The sequence below is a fragment of the Coptis chinensis genome, chromosome 3 (genome assembly GCF_015680905.1).
Source record: "Coptis chinensis isolate HL-2020 chromosome 3, ASM1568090v1, whole genome shotgun sequence".
Taxonomy (NCBI): Eukaryota; Viridiplantae; Streptophyta; class Magnoliopsida; order Ranunculales; family Ranunculaceae; genus Coptis; species Coptis chinensis.
In genome coordinates this window covers 15,523,419-15,545,570 of record NC_141458.1, presented here as the reverse complement: position 1 = coordinate 15,545,570, position 22,152 = coordinate 15,523,419, and the positions used below count along the sequence as shown (strand labels likewise).

General features: G+C 35.6%; 4 protein-coding genes across 16 annotated transcripts; 3 read left to right on the top strand and 1 right to left on the bottom strand.

Moving 5' to 3' along the window:
- Positions 1-1,190: 1,190 nt before the first annotated feature.
- On the bottom strand, positions 1,191-6,987 carry LOC147508182 (glycerophosphodiester phosphodiesterase GDPDL6-like). The gene is made up of 8 exons (XM_086600752.1): positions 6,572-6,987; positions 6,208-6,317; positions 5,604-6,105; positions 5,461-5,499; positions 5,100-5,378; positions 4,558-4,694; positions 3,784-4,270; positions 1,191-2,990 (listed from the first exon to the last, which is right to left on the bottom strand). The coding sequence occupies exons 1-8, from the start codon at positions 6,678-6,680 to the stop codon at positions 2,686-2,688; spliced, it is 1,968 nt and encodes a 655-aa protein (XP_086456878.1). The 5' UTR covers positions 6,681-6,987; the 3' UTR covers positions 1,191-2,685.
- On the top strand, positions 1,201-6,179 carry LOC147508183 (uncharacterized). Of its 2 annotated transcripts, XR_015217952.1 has the most exons (3): positions 1,201-1,962; positions 5,169-5,402; positions 5,500-5,525. XR_015217952.1 is itself a non-coding variant. In XM_086600753.1 (2 exons), the coding sequence occupies exon 1, from the start codon at positions 1,201-1,203 to the stop codon at positions 1,945-1,947; it is 747 nt and encodes a 248-aa protein (XP_086456879.1). In that variant the 3' UTR covers positions 1,948-1,962; positions 5,169-6,179. The 2 variants fall into 2 exon arrangements, 1 of the variants encoding a protein (XP_086456879.1); XM_086600753.1 differs by having other exon boundaries at positions 5,169-6,179.
- A 2,865-nt stretch (positions 6,988-9,852) lies between the features above and the next one.
- Positions 9,853-15,216, top strand: LOC147508181 (short-chain dehydrogenase TIC 32, chloroplastic-like). Of its 12 annotated transcripts, none has more exons than XM_086600751.1 (8): positions 9,853-10,330; positions 11,511-11,569; positions 11,945-12,019; positions 12,126-12,382; positions 12,564-12,664; positions 12,808-12,916; positions 14,987-15,108; positions 15,185-15,216. In XM_086600751.1, exons 1-3 carry the CDS (start codon positions 10,164-10,166, stop codon positions 11,956-11,958), a joined length of 240 nt encoding a protein of 79 aa, XP_086456877.1. In that variant the 5' UTR covers positions 9,853-10,163; the 3' UTR covers positions 11,959-12,019; positions 12,126-12,382; positions 12,564-12,664; positions 12,808-12,916; positions 14,987-15,108; positions 15,185-15,216. The 12 variants fall into 12 exon arrangements, 8 of the variants coding, with proteins under 8 accessions (XP_086456877.1, XP_086456875.1, XP_086456874.1 ...); XM_086600749.1 differs by lacking the exon at positions 9,853-10,330 and adding an exon at positions 10,975-11,432 and having other exon boundaries at positions 12,540-12,664; XM_086600748.1 differs by lacking the exon at positions 9,853-10,330 and adding an exon at positions 10,977-11,432 and having other exon boundaries at positions 12,873-12,916; positions 14,990-15,108.
- A 70-nt stretch (positions 15,217-15,286) lies between these two features.
- Positions 15,287-16,659, top strand: LOC147508180 (putative receptor-like serine/threonine-protein kinase At5g57670). Its single transcript, XM_086600742.1, has 4 exons — positions 15,287-15,635; positions 15,864-16,118; positions 16,201-16,358; positions 16,438-16,659. Exons 1-4 carry the CDS (start codon positions 15,437-15,439, stop codon positions 16,657-16,659), a joined length of 834 nt encoding a protein of 277 aa, XP_086456868.1. The 5' UTR covers positions 15,287-15,436.
- The last annotated feature ends 5,493 nt before the right edge of the window (positions 16,660-22,152 follow it).

The window sequence follows — 22,152 nt, the reverse complement described above, 5'->3', positions numbered from 1 at the left end:
GGGGCTAAACTCTTAGTCTTCATCTTGAAGAGACGTGAACGTACGAATTGTTCACCTGTCTTTGTGAAGCCCTTTAGATTGATCTTTCCACCTATAAGAAAAATTACGTACATGTCAACTTAACAATAAAAGAAACCATAATATGGACATATAAATCAAGTAATGATATCGTATATATTCAGGGATGTGAAGGCGTGGAGAAACGAATTGAATAAACTTCCTTAGAAAAAATAAAAATAAAATAAGCATAATTAAGTGGAGGAGAAAAATAAGTGGATAACAATCGTACTAACATGCATCCTTCTCCACCCTTGGTGAAAGAGACTCGGTAAAAATAAGCGTCATCACTTATGCCGATGTCAAGTTGACCAATAGATGGTCCAATTCTCCATTCTCTTGTCGTTCCACTATAGACAATAGATGGTGTCAAGGTACAAACCGAATCAAGTATTGAGCGAGAGAACCGGTGTAGCTTCTGCTTGCTCTTTATCTCTTCATCCATTAATCTCTCCCAGCTAACAATTGAAGGACCAATTTTAGAAAACTTGGGATAACCCTATAATCAACCGGAGAAGTTGGAAAAGATATCATGCCTAACCAAAGAACAACTTCTCTTCTTAAATCAGTGTATCTTGCGACCATCTCAGTTTGATGATCAAAGAAAAGCACCACAGTGGAGATGTGAGAGAGGCTGCTGTGAGAAGGTTTAATCGTGCGACCATCTCAATTTTTTCATTTTTCAGAGTTTTCGGTCTAGGAGTTTTGAGGGACTGGTGGGGTTTAGAATCTTATTTGTGGTTACTCAACGTATAATTTCTTTTTTCTCTCTTTATTTCCTTTTTTTTTCTCTCCTTACTCTTTATTTTACGTGAGTAATTTTTGTCTCTCCTGATTTCTCGTGAGTAAATAGGGTACTTAAAATTAGCCAACGTGGACACCCTCATAGCGCAGCAAAAGGGACTGCTATTATATATATATAAAGATATAGAGAGAGGTGATATTAAGATATCATCCGAAATGTCAGACCAATATTCCAAAAACTCAACGGCTATAGTTTGGTCAAAGCCATTGGAAAAATGTGAACGAAATCACAAAACTACCGGAAATATACGAAAATATCGGCACTTTAGCTGACGATATACCGGAAGTTTGGGTTACTGTGATACATTCACCATTTCAGGCTTTGATCTGAAACACAAAATGAGTTCACTCCAAATCCAATTCCCAAAAATGGGTTCCCTCCAAATCCAGTTTCCTCAAATGGCTCAATTCCCACCATTGGAAAAAACAGGCTCAGTCTCAAAAACAAGAATATATTCAGGTTTAAGAGTTGGGCCAAGAAAACCATTATGGAGATCAAGAATACTATCAACAGAAGCAATACAAGTAGTACAATCACTAAAGTTAGCAAAAGACACCTCAAAACTAGAACAAGTTTTCAGTAACAAACTTACTAGACTTTTGAAGACAGATATACTTGATACACTAGCAGAACTAAGGAGACAAAATGAGTGGGAGTTGGCTTACAAGGTATTTGTTTATGTTAAGAATGAAATATGGTATAAACCAGACTTAGCATTATATTGTGACATGATATATTTGTTTGGTAAGAATAATATGATTCAAAAGGCCCAAGAGTTTTTCTTCGAGTTGAAGAATCAAGGGTTAGTACCTGATACAAGAACTTATACTGAAATGATTGGTGCATTTTTACAAGTTGGTAATGTAGGAAAGGCAATGGGTATGTATAATGCAATGAAGGAATGTGGTTGTGTTCCGGATAAGTTGACATTGACTATATTGATTAGGAATCTTGAGAAAGTTGGTGAAGGGGAACTTGTTGAGGTTGTTAAGAAGGATTGTGTTGAGTATGTCGAGTGCCCGGAGAAGTTTCTTGAAGAAGTTGGAAGGAAGTTTCCGAAGCGGAAGTCAGTTGGACTTGTTTGAATTCTTTGTTGTTATGTAAGTCTCTGAATTTTGTGCTAGAAATGATTTTATGTTGAAATGAAATTTGTGTTGTGTGTCTTCTTTAGTTGTCCATATTGTGCTTTTCATTCTTGATTACTCATCCATCTGAAGATATTAATCTGCACTAAGCTTCTGCCGGGATCTTGGTTACCAAGTTTTCTTAGTTTCCTGTAAAGCACTTAAGTGTTGAACAGAATAAGACCATTTATCATAAAGTTCGTCTGCTTGAATCCAAAGGTTATATCAATCAAATATATCCCCATAAACAAATGTTTAAAACTTAGAAGACAAGTGTTGATCTCAATCAATAAATAAGCGTCTGAGAATGTCATGACGTAAAGCTTGTGTTCGGATAGACAATTATTATTTGATCGGTTTGTTAAACGTATCAGTAATAACTTGTCGTGACTATGATAATCATCTGATCAGTTTGTTGAATGTAATAGTGATAAATGTATATATGAGTTACCACCTCATCTCTTTCTTTGGGAACTTGAAAGTTGAATTTTACTGTTGCATTATAATGAGATTATTTTTGAGGATCAGTGGATGAAAAAAAGAAAATTACACCACTAGAACCATTCTAATTTCACAACTGGGTTAAAACTTCACTATTTTACAAACTCAAATGAGGTAGACAATAAGCTTTAAAAGGTATATGTAGGCAGTGCCAGTCTAATCAATAAACCCCAACAACATGACTACAGTCCATATGAATCAATGGTAACAACCCAGAGAGAGCAAACTAAAGACCATCATTAAGAATAGAGACAGGCCTAGATTGGCAGTATTTGCTGTCTGACCATTTCTGGCAGGTGCTTTAGCAGGCTCTGTAACAGCCGGATTAGTTGCAGTTCGTAATACTGGGGGTAGGGGTGGATCAGTGACATCTGATGGTTTAAGGGCTGGTGCGGGGGCTTGAGCAGGAGGTTCCACTTCAGCAAACTCGAGCAGTTCATTAGGTTTGACCTGTAAGATGTTGTAAGGGGCTTGTTGAGAAGGAGTATCGGTGCATGGGCATCCTGTGGTTAAAACAACAAAATGGTTATAGTACTAAACAATTTACTACCATGTCAAGTATTTTAGTTATAAGTTGTATACTTGTATTGGTATACTTATCCCATGTTTCAGTAATATATATAAAGGTGCATCAGTGCATGTCGGAGATAGTCCCACTTTGAGGCTGAGTCCAATGGTGCACGGGCAGAATTGTCAAGGGAATTGAGAAAAAAATCTGCACACCACTAGGACCATACCTGTACCACACCTCTCATTAAACTTATTCCACGTGTGTAACTCAAGTTATACCACACATGAAGGGGCGCTTGTTGAGAATTGAGGTATATTTTCGGTGGTGGAAAGTTTTGAATCAACAGTTATAGAATCCTGGGATGCTCCACTTATAACCAATTGGTTTGAGTTAGATGGAAAGACCATGTACAGATATACCTAAGACAAGTATTATTTGTTTGAAAAAAAAAATCCTTCTAAAAAATCCTACTTCCAATGAAGTGATAATTTTGTTTCACTTGTATTTAATGGACATTGTGTAACACTTGTCCTAGTCTTACTTTCCAAAATATAGTCACATACTTGCTTGTACAGCTATATCTATGTTACTTTGCTACAAAACAGGCCTTAAGTTATCACTTTGCGTTCTCTATAATCAATGGTAAAGTTAGCCAAAATTAGTACTTATCAGTAGTCATTCTCAAGCTTGATATATTGTTGTACTTTTGCAGTTTTGGATAATGCAAAAGCCTTTTCTGCCTACATATATACCACAAGGATAATATAATAACTTTGGAAACTTACTCTTGTATGAAGTTGCAGTGGCAGGGAATTCAGTTACGATCCCGTCGACTTTAAGTTGTTGGACATAAGTAGCTATCTCGATGATTGGATCGAGAAAGAAGTCAAAAGCAATAACTGTGTATTCATTTCTGAGGACTGCCACAAATACGGAAATATTGGCAGAGTGCATCTTCTCTACAACATTGGTAAAATTAAGGACAAATCCATCAGTAGTACTTTTGATGAGGGAGGGTCTGCGAAGCTCAACGGTGTCAGCGAACTTCTTGATTTCATCCAAAGATTGCTTGGGTACATCGCCGATTTCCTCTCTGATGGTGAGGATCTTTTTGTAATTAGTGACATTTTTGAAGCTGGAAAGCACTGAAGTATCATCTGACTGAATGTACACTTCCTGAGTGACTATTACGTCATATGAGGCATTGGCCAATGCTTTGGAAACGGCATCAACTACGCTAAGGCCCTTCTTGGATGCAAGGTAGGGGGCATTCTGAGAAAGAAGATTAATAATCGTTACGGATACTGCACTAGTTCGTAGATACAGAATGAGTATGTGTATCTCGTCTGTGAAACCTTGGGTCTTAGATATTAAGGAATCAACTATTGGTTGGTTTTCAGTCTGAAGATCTCCCATGTGTCATGCAAGCTTCATAGAAGACTGTAGAAGCACATGTGCCTCTAAAGTCTTTATTAGTTTTTCCTGGTTACTCACTGTACTAGTTATAATTGAAAGATGTTTATAGTAGACATGTGAAAAAACAGATAGAAGGAATGCACCTCTATGTTGATAAGAATTCCAACCGACTTGGAGGCTTTGGCAAGGTCCAGGAACTCAGTGAGTGTAAGGAGTTTGCCATTGTTCTTGTTTGCTGGGTTTCTTGGCAAGAGAGTTTCATCCGGTACTGCTATTTGTGCTGGAAAAACAAATACCAAAATGAGTGTGAGAACATTCCTCCTCAAAAAGATTAATGGCAGGAGGAGTTCGTGAAGGTGATCTATGATCATATTATGTGTATTTGGTTAGTTATAATCTTTCTCATTTTAGTTACATAAACAGGTGCGTGATATATTTAGGTTGGAGTGCTTATTTATGTGAAGCTCATAATGATTTTCAGATTGGGAAAAAAGATAAGACATTTTCCATCAGCATCAACTTTTCGTTTCATTGACGATATTTTCTCAAGCACCAGTAATTACGTTTTGACATCTTAAATAATTCTAGACAGGTATAAGCATCAAACACAAGTTTGGATGAGATATACATATCCTATACATATATACATTCAACTACGAAATACCATTGATGAGGATGAACTTACGCTTTAAACTTTGAATTTCGCTTGCTGTTAGGTCAAATGAAAATATCCCTGTCTTTGATTGGATTTCAGGGACCAAAGAAGCTCGGGCCATGAAAGTAGTCACTGCAGTTGTGTCACCCGTGAGATCTACTGAAGCCAAACAGAAAGGAATTCCATCTTTTGACATTTGGACTGAGCAGTCTATTGCATCAGCACCATCTCGGATTGCTTGCTGATAAGCGAGATCGCTGGAAGCTGCATAGACTCCACTTGCTCCATTGTGGGATATGACCAAGGGGTCTACAAAATCATATAAACATAAGAGTGAGCTCCCTTAACCACTCAATTAGTTTCCTAAAAGAGCTGAAAATAAGTATGTCACCTCTTACAGCCAACATTTTCTGGTTATGTGCCATGCAAGCTGAAGGACAGGAAACGTTGTAAACATCAGATGACTTCTACTGAGTATTTCTACAAGAAATATAAAGAACAAAACAATAAAAGAGTTTAATAGACAGAACTCACCAATAGCCTCAGATGCAGTCGGAGGGAAGTCTGTAAGCACTCCATCAACAGCAAACTCTGAATTATCGACGAACTGCAAATACTCTTTCGTGGGGTCATAGCTGTAGTTAAAGCTTCCAGGCATATCATTTGCAAAACCTGCGGCAAATACTTCCAGCCCTAGTTTATGAGCATCAGATACAAGACTAGTAGGAGCCTCTAAATATTTATCGGCATTTGTGGGCCAGATGTATTCTTTGGGGACAAGTATTCCAGAAGCGAATGTCTTGATTGAAGCCAGATCCTTCAGTATTGCACTGTATTCTTGTTTAGTCGTTGGTTCAACTGCATCTCCTTTGAGAAACTGGAAGATGAGCTTTGTCTTGACTTTGTTTATCTTACCACCAATGCTTTTCAGGAAGGTGATCTCAGGTGAGGAGAGGTAGTTTATAATCACCGACTTGGATGTTTCCAGGACAAACTTTTCAACATTCACGTTGTGTAGCTTATAAAACATGTTATACTGACAGGGAAAAAGAAGGAACATTAGCGTCCTGATGAATGGTGTGTCTTAATGAAAAACTGGTACTCACTCAAGATAGATACAGTTGACCCATACACTCACCGGGACACTCAACCAGAAGGAAGGGGGCTTAAGTCCTCGTATATCTTGAACAGTGATAAATGGCAAGAGATTATCAAAAATATCTGGACGCGATAGAAATGGTTGAACCACTGTAGGAGAAATGTAAGAGAAACAAATTCAGTTCGAAATACACAAAGCAGAAACACTAAGAATAAAAGCAGAAATACGTAGTAATGATATAATAAATTTTGTTTTGAAACAAAAAATTAAGTACAGTTCACTGTTCCAAACAATCTATGCAAAACTCAGGCACTGGATTAGGTGCGAGTCTAAGCATAACAAGCTTGCAAGAACTAATTTCTGATTAGGAGTCGCAAAACTGGAGAAACTGTAAACAACTTACATGATACTTGACTTTCAAATAATTCTTTCTCTGTGAAGTCTACTGCAAACCATCCACGGACTTGTTGCCCGTTTACGTCGTAGGTTTTCTCCCGTTTGGGATAAACCATTGCTATATTTGTGGAGTTGTCGAGCCTTATATCAGTTTTACATAAACCTTTACCTTCTTTTGTTAACTGTAGCTCACAGTACAAAACTACATCAGGCAAGGCTGTTGTTACAGCAAGATTATATGCAGGCTGGCTTGAATCTGGAAAAAGTCCTGAAAATCCACCGTGCGCTACTACCAGAGGTCTATTACCTGCAAAACCATATGCAATACGTCTTAATAAAAGTTTCTGTTAAATAATTAAACTTGCTAACTTCAATTCAATTTTAGAAAAGATTTGTCCTCTGTGTTCCACACTTCCACCACAAAATTAAATATGTACAATGTACAGTGTTTTAGAACTGTTTGATTTTTAGTACCAGATTAAATCACTGTTTTTATTTTGTGGAGTATTTTTAACCCAAAAGGCGCGCAAGCAGTCAATGCGCTCCAAGATGCATAATAGGTCGTTATAGTTTAAGATTTACGATGAATATTGTCAACTATCTTTTCCATAGATGTTTCGACAAATGCTAGATTATATATACATATAAAAGAAGAAAATATTTGAAAAGGGTATCGAGGCATGGCTCCATTGTCTCGTTAAATGGCTCATTTAGATTATAAAGAAAACGTAACCAAAAAACATTTACTGAGAACGAATTAAATGAAAGGAAAATAAGAAATGAAAATAAAATTACCATGAAGCGTAAGCCACTTCACCGAAGGATCATCTGGAGGAGGAAAAACTTCTTGTTGCCAATTTGCTAGTGCCGAATGCATAAACAAGAGTACGAAAAACAGGTATCTAGCCATTACTTTCTGTTAGTCCTGAAACATACAGAAAAATCAATCACTATTACTAACATGCAAAATGAAAAGACATAACAGTGTAAATGTGTAATAAGATTGCATTTTACTGACATAATGCAAATGGCATCCCGAGTGCCAGACCTCAAATTAATGTTTTGTTATTATTGTTCACGCGACACACATTTTTCCTTTTTTTTTTTTCTTTAAACAAAAGTAGCAATGTCTTAGGTGAATCTCATTACATTTTATATATATATATATATATATATATATATATATATATATATATATATATATATATATATATATATATATCGGGCTCGCTATGTCCACATACTAAATTGAGATACGTATTTCAAAAACATATTTGCATATTGAACTAAGGGCTGATTTTTGGTAGAGATGACTTACCTATTATGGATAGTATCTCCACAAAAAATCACTTCAATCGGATATGTCTAGTCTTGTTAAAAAAGTGTCAAAAGAGTGTTAAAATTCTGGACCGTAAGATAAATTTCTAATTTGAACTCAATTTTTGGTAGGGTTTGAAATGCTCAAAGGAGCTGATTTTTTACAGAGATAATCTCCATGTTGTTGAGATCACATCCTCAGAAAATCAGTTTTTAGTTCATTATGTAGATATATAGGATTGCGTATGTCAATTTTGTATGTCGACGTAGCAAGCCTATATATATATATATATATATATATATATATACAGTCCGGCTCCTAAAAAGACCTTAAATAAGTACTAAATCTAAAACACCCACAACTTTGCCTACAAAATGATTTAAACTCTAATCTTTTGTGCATATGATCTACTAACCATAAAGAACATCTTTACAAAAATTCAACTCGTTTGATATCCTCTAACTTAGATAAAATTGTTTTCCACTTTCAAATATATATATAAAGGTCCGTAAATGTCTAGTTTTTTGCAATCATCTTTTGCAAATTTAAAAATTATCAAACGAGTTGATTTTTTGTAGAGATGTTCTTTATAGTTAGTAGATCATATCTTAAAAAGATTAGGGGTTTAAATCATTTTAGGTGCCAGTGTTGGGTTTTTAGATTTAAGACTTATTTAATATCCTTTTAGGAGCCGGACTATATATATATATATATTTCTCTACCGACTACCGTTAAAATCAAAATTCGACTTTTTACTAATATCCCTCATCCAACATTTATGAATATAACTATAAACATTTCAATGATCTTGATATGTATTGATTGCAATAAAACATAACAAAAACTAAACAATGTTATCTGATTGCCGAAATGAATAAAAACTAAAAAAATGAAGAAAACTTACTTAAAATCCCTGGAGTTGGTGGATGAAGAGGAGTTGCATTCCTAATCAAGTTCCACAAAAAAGAAGAAAAACAGAAACTCCCAAAGGCATGGAGTTTCAAAAAGAATGACGTAATACTTAATTAACTCCTAGCACAAATTGCCTCATTAATTTCTGCTCATAATTAACTCTTATGACTCTGTAATAATTGGACAAGCGTTTGTTTTCTCTTCTATAGACAAGTTGTTGTAACTTTTTTTTTCGAATCGCCTTGATTCATGAATATATATTGCTCACCCTCAACTGGTTAACAGTTTTTTGAAACATAACAATATTTCAAAGGTGCCTTAGACCCAACCAAGGTGTCTGGAACCGCGAACTTATTAATCATTTAATTGGGTGTTTCAACTTTCAACATTAAACATGTTACCCTGTGTTTCACATAAAATAGATGGAATAAAGAAGATGTAAATCCAATTTAAATCGAGAAAATGAAAAAGTGTATCCTATGATCCTTTACATCTATCAAAATTCGATAAAATCACTTGGCTTTGATGCATAAAAGATCACTTGCATGCTTGGATTGTAGCTCGTATGGAATTCAATGTTTGTACGGTCATGACCAAGTCGTACTTCATCAAATCTAACTAATACATGTTTTTTTTGTTCATTTTGCATCAAATTATGAAACTTTAAGTATATCACTCTATCCCCACTTAATTAGCAAGTGATTAACGTGTGTGCAGAACGTTCAAACCAGCTTCTACTTCAAAGAAAAATAATTTGCAATATATCAAAGACCATTAATACTGAGTAGTTGAGAATGCTTCCAAAGGACCCACGCCACTTTTTTTTTCTAAATCGACACATCAGATTTTACCTAAAAAAAATGAATTATATCGCTTTTTTAATGATTTTAATTGTTCGTAGCCCAAAAAACATAAAAACCCAAAATAGATAAGTAGATAAAAGCCTATTTCTTATATCTTATCTCCATTCTTAAATCTTATCTCCGTTCTTAAACAAAAAGAAACATGAAAAGATAAAAACCTCTTTCCATATTTTCTTTTAAATTCTACAAAACACTCCCAACTCCTCGGAAAAAAAAAATTCATCTCTTCAAACCATCTCTCTTATTCTTCTCTTCTACCAAAATTAAAGTAAGAAATTGTAAATTTGATTCATGCAACAAAATCTAGGACTATATAAATTTTCCCAAGTGTCCGTTATAGTTTACCTGAAATACTCGGATTACTTGCTCTGTGTTTGTTGTTTTCATATATACTAGCTCTAATGATGTGATTACGCGATTGGTTGGTTTTATTTCAATGAAGGAGCATAAGTGGAATTGGCACTGAAACCACACGTGTTCTTTCTCTGCGTGGAGTCCATGTAGTCATGGCAGTGAGAAATATAGATGCGGGTAACAAGGTCAAAGAAGCTATAGTCAAGGAAAACCCGGGTGCTAAAGTTGATGTAATGGAATTGGATCTCAGCTCAATGGCATCAGTAAAGAAGTTCGCGTCTGAGTATACTTCTGCTGCTCTTCCACTGAACATTCTCATGTAAGAACGTCATTACTATTTCCACTCTTTAAACTTTCGTTTTGTTTTTTGCTTCCCAGTCAAATGCACTGATCAAATCAAGAGGCATTAATGCTAGAAACACTTTAACCTTACAGAACAAACTGTGAAACACTCAAAACCAAACAAATCAAAACAACACTCACATCAAAAGTGCTAAAGAATCAATTTTTATTCAAACCCAATATAACCAAAATGCAGAACACACCAAATAACACCAATCAAAACAACACCCAGAGCTGGAAAACCTACTTAAAAAACAAATTTTATCATAATCAAAAGACATTAGTGCTAAAAGAAGACATTTCATTTTTGTTTTATGATATTAGAACTCAAGACTTCAAATTTATCTTTATGATGTTCTTCAGAAGAAATTGTTCAAGATGATGAACAATTCTATACTGACACCGGTGGGCGTAAAATTTCTGGATAAAGAAGAAGAAATGGAATATTCATTTGCTATTGAATATAATGGTCCACCTCTTAGTTATGAGTTACCTCGAGCAATTCCAGTTGATATGAAAGTATTCCAATTGCTTCTGTGGTGTCATTGAATAATTTTTCCAATGAATTGTCGTTGCCCATCGTTCAACCGCTTGCTGACCATGATACTAAGGAAAAAAAATTTCTAGGAAATGATTTTAGGTTCTGTGGTGTCATTGAATAATTTTTCCAATGAATTGTCGTTGCCCATCGTTCAACCGCTTGCTGACCATGATACTAAGGAAAAGAAAATTTCTAGGGAAATGATTTTAGGTTCTGATTGTGTTGTTTCTCCTACTTCGGTTATTACGTTTGAGGAGGATAGTCGAGTTAGTCCTGAATGTGAGTTATCTGGTGAGTGTAGTAGTTCTCCGAGTGGTCATGAGCAGTGCTTTGAACTCCCTGATGTAGTTGATAGGTCGGTAGAGTTAGGGTCGTGTAATGACTGTAATTGTTCGGGTATTAGAACTGACGACAATGAGCATTCGGATGAGTTGTCGGATGAGTCAGATATATGAGCTTTTTCCATTTTTTCAAAACTCAACACCATCTCCTCCTCGGCCTGTCCAAGGTTCACCACCACCACCGCAATCGAATTCAGGTAATATGATTAAAAGACCTGCTTAGTAGGATTACGGTATTGGGAATGGATTGTAATTGAGTATTGTTGTTTGTGCAGGAACTGGACATGGCAAATCTATCAACGTTGTTGCAATTGTTGTTCCAACAATTGTTGCGGTAATCTTAGCTGCAATTTGCACATATTTTATAACTAGGAGAATTAGGAAGAATAGGAAGAAAAGGAAACCATAATTGATTTGTAAGTTAGACTTCACTGTCTCGAAGTTTCTTTTGTCGGTGCATCCCATTGGTCAGTTGTTTGTTTCCTGTTTGAAGCACTCAATTAAAGACAACCTGATCCGACATGCATTACCTTAGAGTACTTTATATTATGTTAATACGTCAAATAAATCCATTAAACTTTTGTGATAGTACAAATTTAACGTTATATTTATTTATATTTTTGTATGAAGAATGTTTTGTGGTGTATTGGAATCCTCTCATTTGTTTAAAAAAATCTGTTCATTCTTTTACCTTAATTGATTGATATAGGTTTTCAACCATAAGTTCAAGTGGGATACTACTACATTTGGTAAAGTCTGTAATATAACACATGCTAGGATTCAGGTGAATTTCTTTTTCATTTAGTTTTTCTTAATTAATCATCGCCTAGATTTAAAACTCTGTGTTTTTTCTGGAACAAAATTTGAACTTATGATTGGTGATATTGTAGGGGAGGGAGAAACTGACTGTTCATGGTTTGCATGCCACATTGACGAGTTCTTGCTCACTGTATTTACACCGCCTAGAAATGGAGCTGAGTCTACAGGATCAACTCCGTTTTTTTATTGGAAGACGAGCTAGGTTTTGTCGTTGAAGGTGTTGTTAATGGTTTCTTTGTTCACAATTCATCACCAAGTCTGGGGACCATAGGTTTTTCGATGTGCTAATTCTTAATGTAGCGCAACTCCTATATGATTATCTGCTAAGGTACAAACACTTTCTTTCTCATATTATTTTTTCTTTCCAGTGGTTAAAACCAACATGACTACAAATCTTGATTTAAATTATTACTCTCTCTCTCAAATTTGCTATTATAAGCTTTGACATGTAGTCGTGTTGGTTTAATTTTCTTTTATCTTGACAGGAAGATTCTTTTTTCTTTTGACAGTAAAATCATTTGGAACTGAAGGACGAAAGAAGGATGGCCAACAGGTTCCTTCAAGTGACAAGGTGTATGAGTACATACTCTTCCGTGGAAGTGACATCAAGGTACAATATATTTGTTTAGAATTGTTGCTGAAAATTGAATTTCGATTCCAATTCTCTCTCCCATATTCTTCTGTGCAATATAGTTTGGAAGTAAAATTTATGAGAGGAGAATTATTAGTAACAACGCTTTCAATATTATCAAGGTTCGTTTTTCTTCTAGCGGCTATGGCAGCTGCACTTATTTACTCTCCACCTGATTACGCTACAGAGAAGGACGACACCACCACCAAAAAACCAACAAGTGATTCAAAGGTAACAATTTTTTCCTCTCTCTATTCCAGATTTACAGATGTCTCCTTTTTTTAGTTATATTAATTTAACCCGATGTCGTAACTAGGGTTTGTATTACTGTTTGGGTGAATTGGGGAATCGTTTTAATCTCACTTTGCATTTATGATGTGTTAACTTCGGTTGCCGTTTTAGTTGTATAGATTGGGCGAAATCAGGTTCCACTTTTAGAAAATGTCTCAGAAGTGGTCCAGCAAATGGAAAACCTTATGGCAAACCTTCTCTATTGGAAAACTTTCATATGGTTTGGTTTAGCATATAAGCTAAAAAGTGAGTTAGGAATATTGAGAGACAGTTTCTTGGTTTGCTGGTTTTCCCACTTTTTCACCAAGTCATCCACAGCTTGACTGCATGAGTATGACCAACACACCAAAATCCTACAAAGTGAAAATCTACCAAGAATCCCAAGTCCAAATGGTTAATACAATATATAATAGACAGAAGAAGGAACACTTCACTGATGAAGAAACGCCCCCCTATAATTTCAACCCGACCTTTTATATGTATCTTATTTTTTCAACAGTACTAGAAGAATAACTTACAGAAAGAAACTTTAAGAAAGGCGTACACATGAAGTTTCAGAAGAACAAACAAAGCATCTCTGTGTACATAAAGGAACATGTTGTCATTGTGTTATGGCCTATGGGTACAATTTGCCATCAGAAATATACACAATAATTAGACCAAAGGGCATTCGTAGAAAATTCCAGTGTTGCTATACCACCTTGATTCCACAATATGAAATAAGCTTCCACTGTTAGTTAGAAACTCAGTAACCTTTCCAAGTTCCAACTCTTGCAGTGTTAACAAACTAATGGCAGTTAATAACCAGAAGCTCATGGAACTCCAATGGGGTCTTCAAGCAATCAAGTCAGAAAGTGTAAACCTGCACATCATCAGCTTCTATCTTTCTCAACCCACTTCCTGCTGCTATACAGAGACAGCGAATTCTTTAAACATAAACATTTCCATAGACAAAGACAGCCTCCAGTTCTTTTCACAGCTTCTAAAAGCAATTGGAGAAGCAAAGAATGCTCGAACAACTTTAAAAAATTTTGAGTTTCAAAAGGTTTCATGGGACTTGCAGCAACTACACAATCTTTGCACCCTGCTTGAGAAGAATATGAATGTCAAGCAAGTCGTGTTCCAGAGAAACAAGTTCAGTTCGGAAGCTTTATCAGAGCTTTCAGAAATGCTGAAAAAACATGATGGAATCAAAGAGATGATGTTTTCTGAATCACGTATTGGGTCTTTTGGAGTTGGGCTCCTTGCTTCCGCTCTAAAGATAAACGAGAGTTTGGAAGAGTTGCAGATATGGGAGGACTCAATTGGTTCGAGAGGGGCAGAGGAACTCTAAAAAATGATTGAAGTAAACTCCACTTTGAAGATGTTAATAGTTCTTGATTCAAACTCGATCACAGTAGGCCCTCTCATCTCCACAGTACTTGCAAGGAACCGGACCATGGAAATTCATGTTTGGAGTGGAGGGAATGGAGAAAAAAGCTCCAAAGTTGTGGAATTTGAACCAAGCAACAGTGCACTACACATTTACAAACTAGATCTTTTCGGGTTGCTGCAGGGTCGCCTGTGCATTGGGGTGGAATACGACTGTTAGATCTCTAGATATGACAGGAATCAGATTGAAGTCCAAGTGGGCAAAGGAATTCAGATGGGTTTTAGAACAGAATCAAAGCCTCAGAGAGGTGAACCTATCCACGACTTGCCTAAAAACAAAGGAGTCATATACGTCGCAGCTGGGTCATTCAAGAATAAGTATCTAGAGAGCTTATACCTAAACGAGAATTGGTTCAGTGGAATAGGTGTTGAACATTTACTCTGTCCACTCAGCAAGTTTTCAGCATTGCAAAATCAGGCAAATACAATACTTATTTGCAAAACTCATAAGTGAAGTTAGGACAGTTTATATGAAATACTTTGTTGAATATGTAATCCTGAACTTAGGATATTTATGTGAATCGGTTTTACTACAGTTGAATTCTGAGATAACATTATCTATATTATATTTTGAAATAGAAGTTCACTTGGAATCATGAAGTATTGCTTTGAGCATGCACCAGATTATTGTTCAGTGGTTACAGTTGGAATTAGTAGGCAATCCCAACAACATTTGGACTCGGAATGTTCACCCTTAGAAGGTTAGACTAATTAATATTGTTTTGAGAAATTCTTATGATATTTTAGCTGCTTACTAACGTTTAACCTTCATGACAGCATCATCTTGTCAAATAAGTTCAATACGGCCCGAACAAGGATGCTTTCGGGTTGGAAACGATATACCACTGTACAAGTTCTTTGATTTAAATATAAGGGGAGCAATCATTCAGGAAGAAGAAGAATCAACAACGTTCCCCTACCCAGAGCAGCAATGACAAGCCTTCACCTAGAGCTGTTCTAGATGGACCACACGGCATAGAGGAAGGCTACTTAAGTCATGAAGAATCTAGCATTGCAGAATCCCCTAAGATGCAGTTAAAAGAACAAGGTCGCTCCAATATATGGAAGCATTTATCACCAATGAGGCTTTTATTTCCTTTCCGTTCCACATTTGATGGAAGAGTAAGGGACAGAAGTCAGAGTTTCTCTGACAAAGAAAACAGGCAACCTTCTTGGAGTTGCTTCAGCTATGAGGAGATCTCAAATGCTACAAATCACTTTCACCAAGGTGAACAATCATCGTGCAATTTTTGCTTTTGGTCTTAACCAGTCTAAATCTTTCAAAATTTCACCACTACTATGGGTTTATCCAAATAATGATAATTATTTTTCTATATTTCTGTTGGTACCAGTTATCATGAACAATATATGATTCTTAGTGAAAGAGAGATATGTCAAAGACACAACTCTTATTTAAGTTCTTTTTCATTCTTATGTCCAGCAATTGCTTTTGCAGATAATATCGTGGGACAAGGAGGATATGCAGTGGTATACAGAGGTGATTTATGTGATGGGAGAACAATAGCGGTTAAGAGACTGGAAAAGGACAACACTGATGAAAATAAGCAGAAGGAATTTCTAATGGAAGTGGGTGTATTAGGCCATGTTTGCCATCCTAATACAGCATGCTTAATTGGCTGCTGCCTTGAGAATGGGCTTCATTTGATTTTCGAATTTTCTCCAAATGGAAACTTGTCATCAGCATTACATGGTGAGGATCTCTCGACTATTTTTCCCTTAATTTAAGATATTCCTCTATTTTGTAATATTGATCCTTATTTGGCCCCTTTTAGGCAAAGACTGCAATATGCTGGAATGGCCAGTTAGATACAAGATTGTCATTGGAATTGCCAGGGGTTTGCATTATCTTCATAAATGTTGCAAACGCAGGATAATTCATCGGGATATAAAGGCGTCCAATGTGCTTCTTGGGCCAGATTTCGAACCACAGGTGAAATAGCCAAAAAGAAACTGCTTCATGATCTATTATAAACTACTACTTCATCTTTACACTGTTATGCCCTGTGCAGATTACAGATTTTGGACTTGCAAAATGGCTTCCTAAGCAATGGACTCACCACTCTGTAATTCCTATTGAGGGTACATTTGGTTACTTGGCACCGGAGTATTTCATGCATGGTATTGTGGATGAGAAAAAAGATGTTTTCGCATTTGGTGTTCTTCTACTAGAGATAATAACTGGGAGAAGGCCTATAGACATGTCAAAGCAAAGTCTTATGTTTTGGGTATGAACACGCCAACAACTAACTCTTAAATATGTTTCAGCTAACTTCATTAGTAACTAAACTTGAAGTATACAATGTTTATTTAGGCAAAACCTCTTATTGAGTCTGTAAACATTGAGGCTTAGCAGATTCAAAACTTGAAAGTAACTAATAATGACGGATGAGATCGTGACTGGTCCTAACAGCTTCATACTGTATAAGGCAATCCTCATTATGGCGCCCATCAATGAATGAGGTGAATGATTTTTTTTTCATACAATGATTCTTTACTTTGACCAAGGTTTTTCAACACTTTTATTATGTGATTTTCATGTAGATGGTTTGAGTGGGGCGTCCCAGAGTCCTCTGAAAAACATCAAGTGGACCTAAAGTCTTCTGAGAAGATGTTGACCCAGTTGGAAGATGTTGGACAACAGTTAGCAATGACTTTTAGCACTGATGGTTTTGCACTTGCTGTTGGTGGTGAGGTATGTTCAATCTGTTTTGATTGGAGATACATGCTTGCTGATTGCTGATACACATTTGGTAAGTGAAAAATCAGTAATGATACTTTAGTTGTAGCCTTTAGGCTCAGTTATTGAAACCATTTCCAGCGTTGTCTTTAAACCAGATCGAGTACTAGATGTTACTTAGTGTGGGGTAATTAAGTCTATATTTTGTTCTTCAAAGAAGATAGGAGGCATGATTATACCTTTTATCTATGAGGCAATGATTTAGAGTGGTTCTTAGGTTCCTGAAATGTGAAGAAGAATATCTATGTTAATAGTTATAGGTATTATGTGACAAATGATACACTACAAAAAGATGGAGATGGTTATTCCTTTGACTTCATTAACATTATGTTTATTCTGACAAAAGTATATTTATAGGTGAATATGCATGTATATGTATTTGCAAGTATTGCCACTTCTTATAAGTTTAAAACTTAAAAAGTATATCAATTCTTAGGTAACTATTTATTTTCAACGGGATCAATTCTAATTTGTAACTTGCCTGTTCAGAAACATACAAAAGTGGAGGATATCAGTTTGAAAGGGATCAGAGTATGGCAAAGAAAAAGAATGGGGAAGATTCAGCATGTAGCCAGAAATATGGGGTTCCAAATTACGGCGCTGCTTGGGCTCCAACAAACAACATCTTCGACAAGCAGAAACCGATGGAGAACGATGAACAAGATTCGGAGTTGTCATCATTAAGAAAGGGTCTCTCCTTGATTTCAATCTTTCATCACATACATGCAAATGCAGTCAATATCACATTGAATTCCATCGATGTCTTCAACTTCCTACCTACATTACAGTTTTGGTTTGTCTTCTAGATTTTTTTCACGTATTAATGGGGATATGCTCAATATAGTTGTAATAAGAAAACCTGTAGTTTTACCCATTTTTTGGCCTGCCTGTCACACTCACACCTTTGCAGCACATCCCATGGTAGAGATGTACCATAAGATGGTCTTTTTCATTGAATTTGATCGGATATTAGTGCTGTGAAGTCACTAAAGTTGATACATGTTTCTGTTTTTATATTTCATATGAGCAACCTTGATTTGTTTACTGATGCACTACCGCAGCCCTTAAGTGCGTTGATTAGCAGCGATTAGGGTATTCTATAAGATAGTAGATAGTACTTTCTTTTCCATCTAGGAATTTTGACTGCATGTACTCATGCGTGTTTCTAGACGGAACAACTCATGATAAAGGTTGTTTGGTAACGTACTCTAAGTTCAACTATGGATTAAGACTTAATTATATGCCACAACAAGGTGATGCAAGCACCAGAGACTGTCGGATATGTTATTCTCAATAGCTTAATGTGTTTCACTTCAGAGTTCAGATAAAAGCAGATACGTAATGACATAAGTATTACGTAACATGCATTTAAGTGAGGATTAGAGTTCATTACTTTCGAAACTAATGGTCTTCGTTCTGAAAAATTATGTGGCAGAAGAAGTGGATTCGTTATTATATTGATGACAAAGGGTTGCAAGTCGACTTGCAGGCAGTAGGCCTCCTCATATTGATTGAGAATTATTGAAGCTTCCTGTATTGTTAAGTCAATATGCTTTAGTTTAATGAGACTTGACGATGTACATGTTTTGAGGATGCAAAAATGTTATACATTTTCCTAAATTAACCGCACTCAAAACCCATAAAGATGATTGATATACAATAGGCTGTTGATATAAAGATTTTAGAAACATTGGAAATATGCCAAACGCATCACAAGTTCACAACTTGTGAAAATTTACACTTCAAATAATCACCATCTGCCCGACCATTTTTTTTCATAAACAAAACAAACATGTTTACAACATTCAGAGCTTTGCATTCAAAGGCTTTCGGAGGTAGGAGAGGGCACATTCAAATTTCAGCATTCAAAAGCTAAAAAAAACCAAACCGGTCCTTAACTCTAAATTCGGACAATTTCATAGATAAATGAGAAACACATTGCATTCAGAGGCTAAAAACTCAAACGGCTTCTGACTCTAATTTTCTAACACGACTATAGATAAATGAGACGGTATTCATAACAACATACCCTTCCAAGTGACTAGAGAATAATATCACAACTACAATTACATTCAGATGGCAAATATTTGTGTGGTGCAAATGTGACTTATCATAGCCCAACCTGGTCTCGAAAATAACTGCCTCAAAGACAAGCTCTTAAAGTTGTATCTACTTCGAAAGACTATAGAATTCAGCTATCATGTATAACAGTTTCCTGAAGTAGTCCTAAGTACAAGAAATTGACGAAGCAAATGTCAATCTCCAAAACAGGTAACCTGAATGATCAGATTGACTTGAAAATCTAAAGAAATTACATTTTTTTTGTGATAACTATTATTTGTCTCGATACTTCAATATTGCAAATTGTGCAATATAGTGTACAAACAAACATTTATTGTCACCTATATCATGATATTTATCTAGATTTGAAATTGACATCGATTTGTCTTTTTTGTTATGGCGATGCATCAGCCGAGAAAAATGTAAATGCATTACACGTACTAGATCATGGCTTGATAGCTTGCAATCTCTTAAAAAAAAATATAAAAACATAAACTCTTCAAACAAAGTGTGCAATGAATCATTAGCTATCAATATATATATATATATTATTTATTTAAGTGAACTTTAGGCTTTTGAGTCATTAGCTATCTATGTAGCAAGTCCGGCCATAGGCCGGGCCAAATGGCTAGTAACTTTAAGTATATCACTATATCCCCACCCTAGTACTAGTTGTAATTATAATTAGGGATACCCCTCCATTCATCATGTGGAAAAAAAAAATCATCTCATAGTCGTTGGATCTTGCAACTTGCGCGCGGGGGAGGAGAAGGGTATCCTTTGTTAAGGATACACAAAGGGTAATTTTCGAACTCTATTAAAATTCCACATCATCATCTCTTATTGAAAAATGAAATTCTAGCACTTCTAATTAAAACGAGAATTATTCTTCTATTATAATGTGAATTCCCAATGTTATCAGACCTAGCTCGGAAATCAACCCGATGAAAGGACTGGGTCACTGGGTTAGTGGTTCAACCAGTGGGTCATTGCTTGGTCCGCCATAAATATATATAAAACGTATTTATTTAATTTCTATAGCAATAGTTAATATTGTAGCCTAGTGGAATGTTGTCTATTAATGATTTTGGAGGTCCTCGGTTCGAATAACAGTGAATGAATTGGCACGTTGGTGAGCCTATACTTCGACGACTTATTGACCCAAATGATCCACTTAATGACCCAACCCAGTGTGGGGACAGGGTCACCAGTTTAACAGGTCAACCCGCAGGCCAGGTCGGGTCTGATAACATTGTGAATTCCTCCCTTACTTTCCTCCCTTACTGAAAAAGAAAAATATAATATTTCTAATTAAAGCGAGATCCCTCTCCTAATTAAAAAATGGATTTTTAAAAATTAATTAAAATAATTTGTTGAGAAATTAAAATGGGTTTTTAAGACTTGATTAAAACAATTTATAAGGAAATTAAAACGGGATAACGACGAAAAACAGAAGTCACGATTTGTTAGAATTTTTTTGTATATAGCCATGATTGTTAATCAAGTTTTCAAAAGAGTCGATATGTATGCACGAGTTTACTTTCTAGTGGAATAATATGTGTATCTAATGTTGTATTTTGTTATTGTGATTTATTTCCATTTATATATTGCATGACTTGTGTATATACGTCTAAAAGAGAAGAATAAATCATCCAATAATTATCTTTGGGTTTTTATATAAGAACCACTGATTTTACGATGGGCACCACGCACTAACTACAAAACAAACGGGTTCTAGAATTAGGACTGGAAAAAATAATCTTATAAAATAGTTTATTTATAATCAAAACACAATTTTTCTTTTATGAAATTTTCTAATATTCAAAATCAAACTAGAAAGGTTTATAAAATTAATTACTAATTGAAAATACTCATTGATTTTATTTTTTTTTAAATGGTTGAATTATAAAACTTATCAAAGTTTGGAGGAACCCCAATTAACATGAAAACAAATAAGTCGCATAATAATTTACAAATCAAATCCATAATTTTTTTCTCCACATTATTATAGTTGAAATCAAAGCAAATAATTTAATGAAATAATTCAATTGCACATTTGAATATACCCATTCGTTTAACTTTATGGAAAATGATTAAAATTTTTAATTTGTCAACATTGAGAAGGCACGTTGATTCAATGGAACATAAGATAAAACCAAACTATATATATAAACATAAAAAATTTAAATGGTGTCTATTTAATTTTTAAGTGGTGCCTATTTGGTCTTAGGATTCGTTTGGTTTTGTTTTGGGTGTAGACACCCTTGGTAAAATAAGTGGTGCCTTTATGAAAACCCTTATCTTTCTCTTCATTCCTAACTAACCCTAACAAGAATGAAAATGAATTACAGGAAAAAAAAATAGTTTAGACTGACTAGCCTTATGCATCATTTAGCAAAACAACTAGAATAGGTGCTACATATGCTGATTTTCGATATGATTTTGGCCAGAAATCTTGGTCTTGCATCCCATCACACACTCACTCCATTTCCCATATTGGCACCATTCTAGCACACTTGTTTGCCCCTCTATTGACTTCTCTCCATGTTCTAGTGACATTGATCCAAGTGGCTCTCAACTTAAGTGATAACCATGCTGCCCGAGACCCCCAATGCACCTAGCTTGTTTCCTTGGAACGCCTCAGCCACCACTGGAATTTCTATCCAGATTCTCATCCATCCCAACTCCACTGCTTTTTGAATTGTATATATGGATGATTGCCATTGTTTCTGCTATGTAGTTGGCTGTTACACCTAGGGATGTCCATTATGCCCAAAACTCGCCCGAAACTCGAAAAAAACCCCACACCAAACCCTGCCCGAACCCGACAAAACCCGAACCCGAACCCAGACAGAAATATATAGGGTCGGGTTTGGTCACACTATCTAAACCCGGACCGACCCGATAATTTGGCCCTAAACCCGTT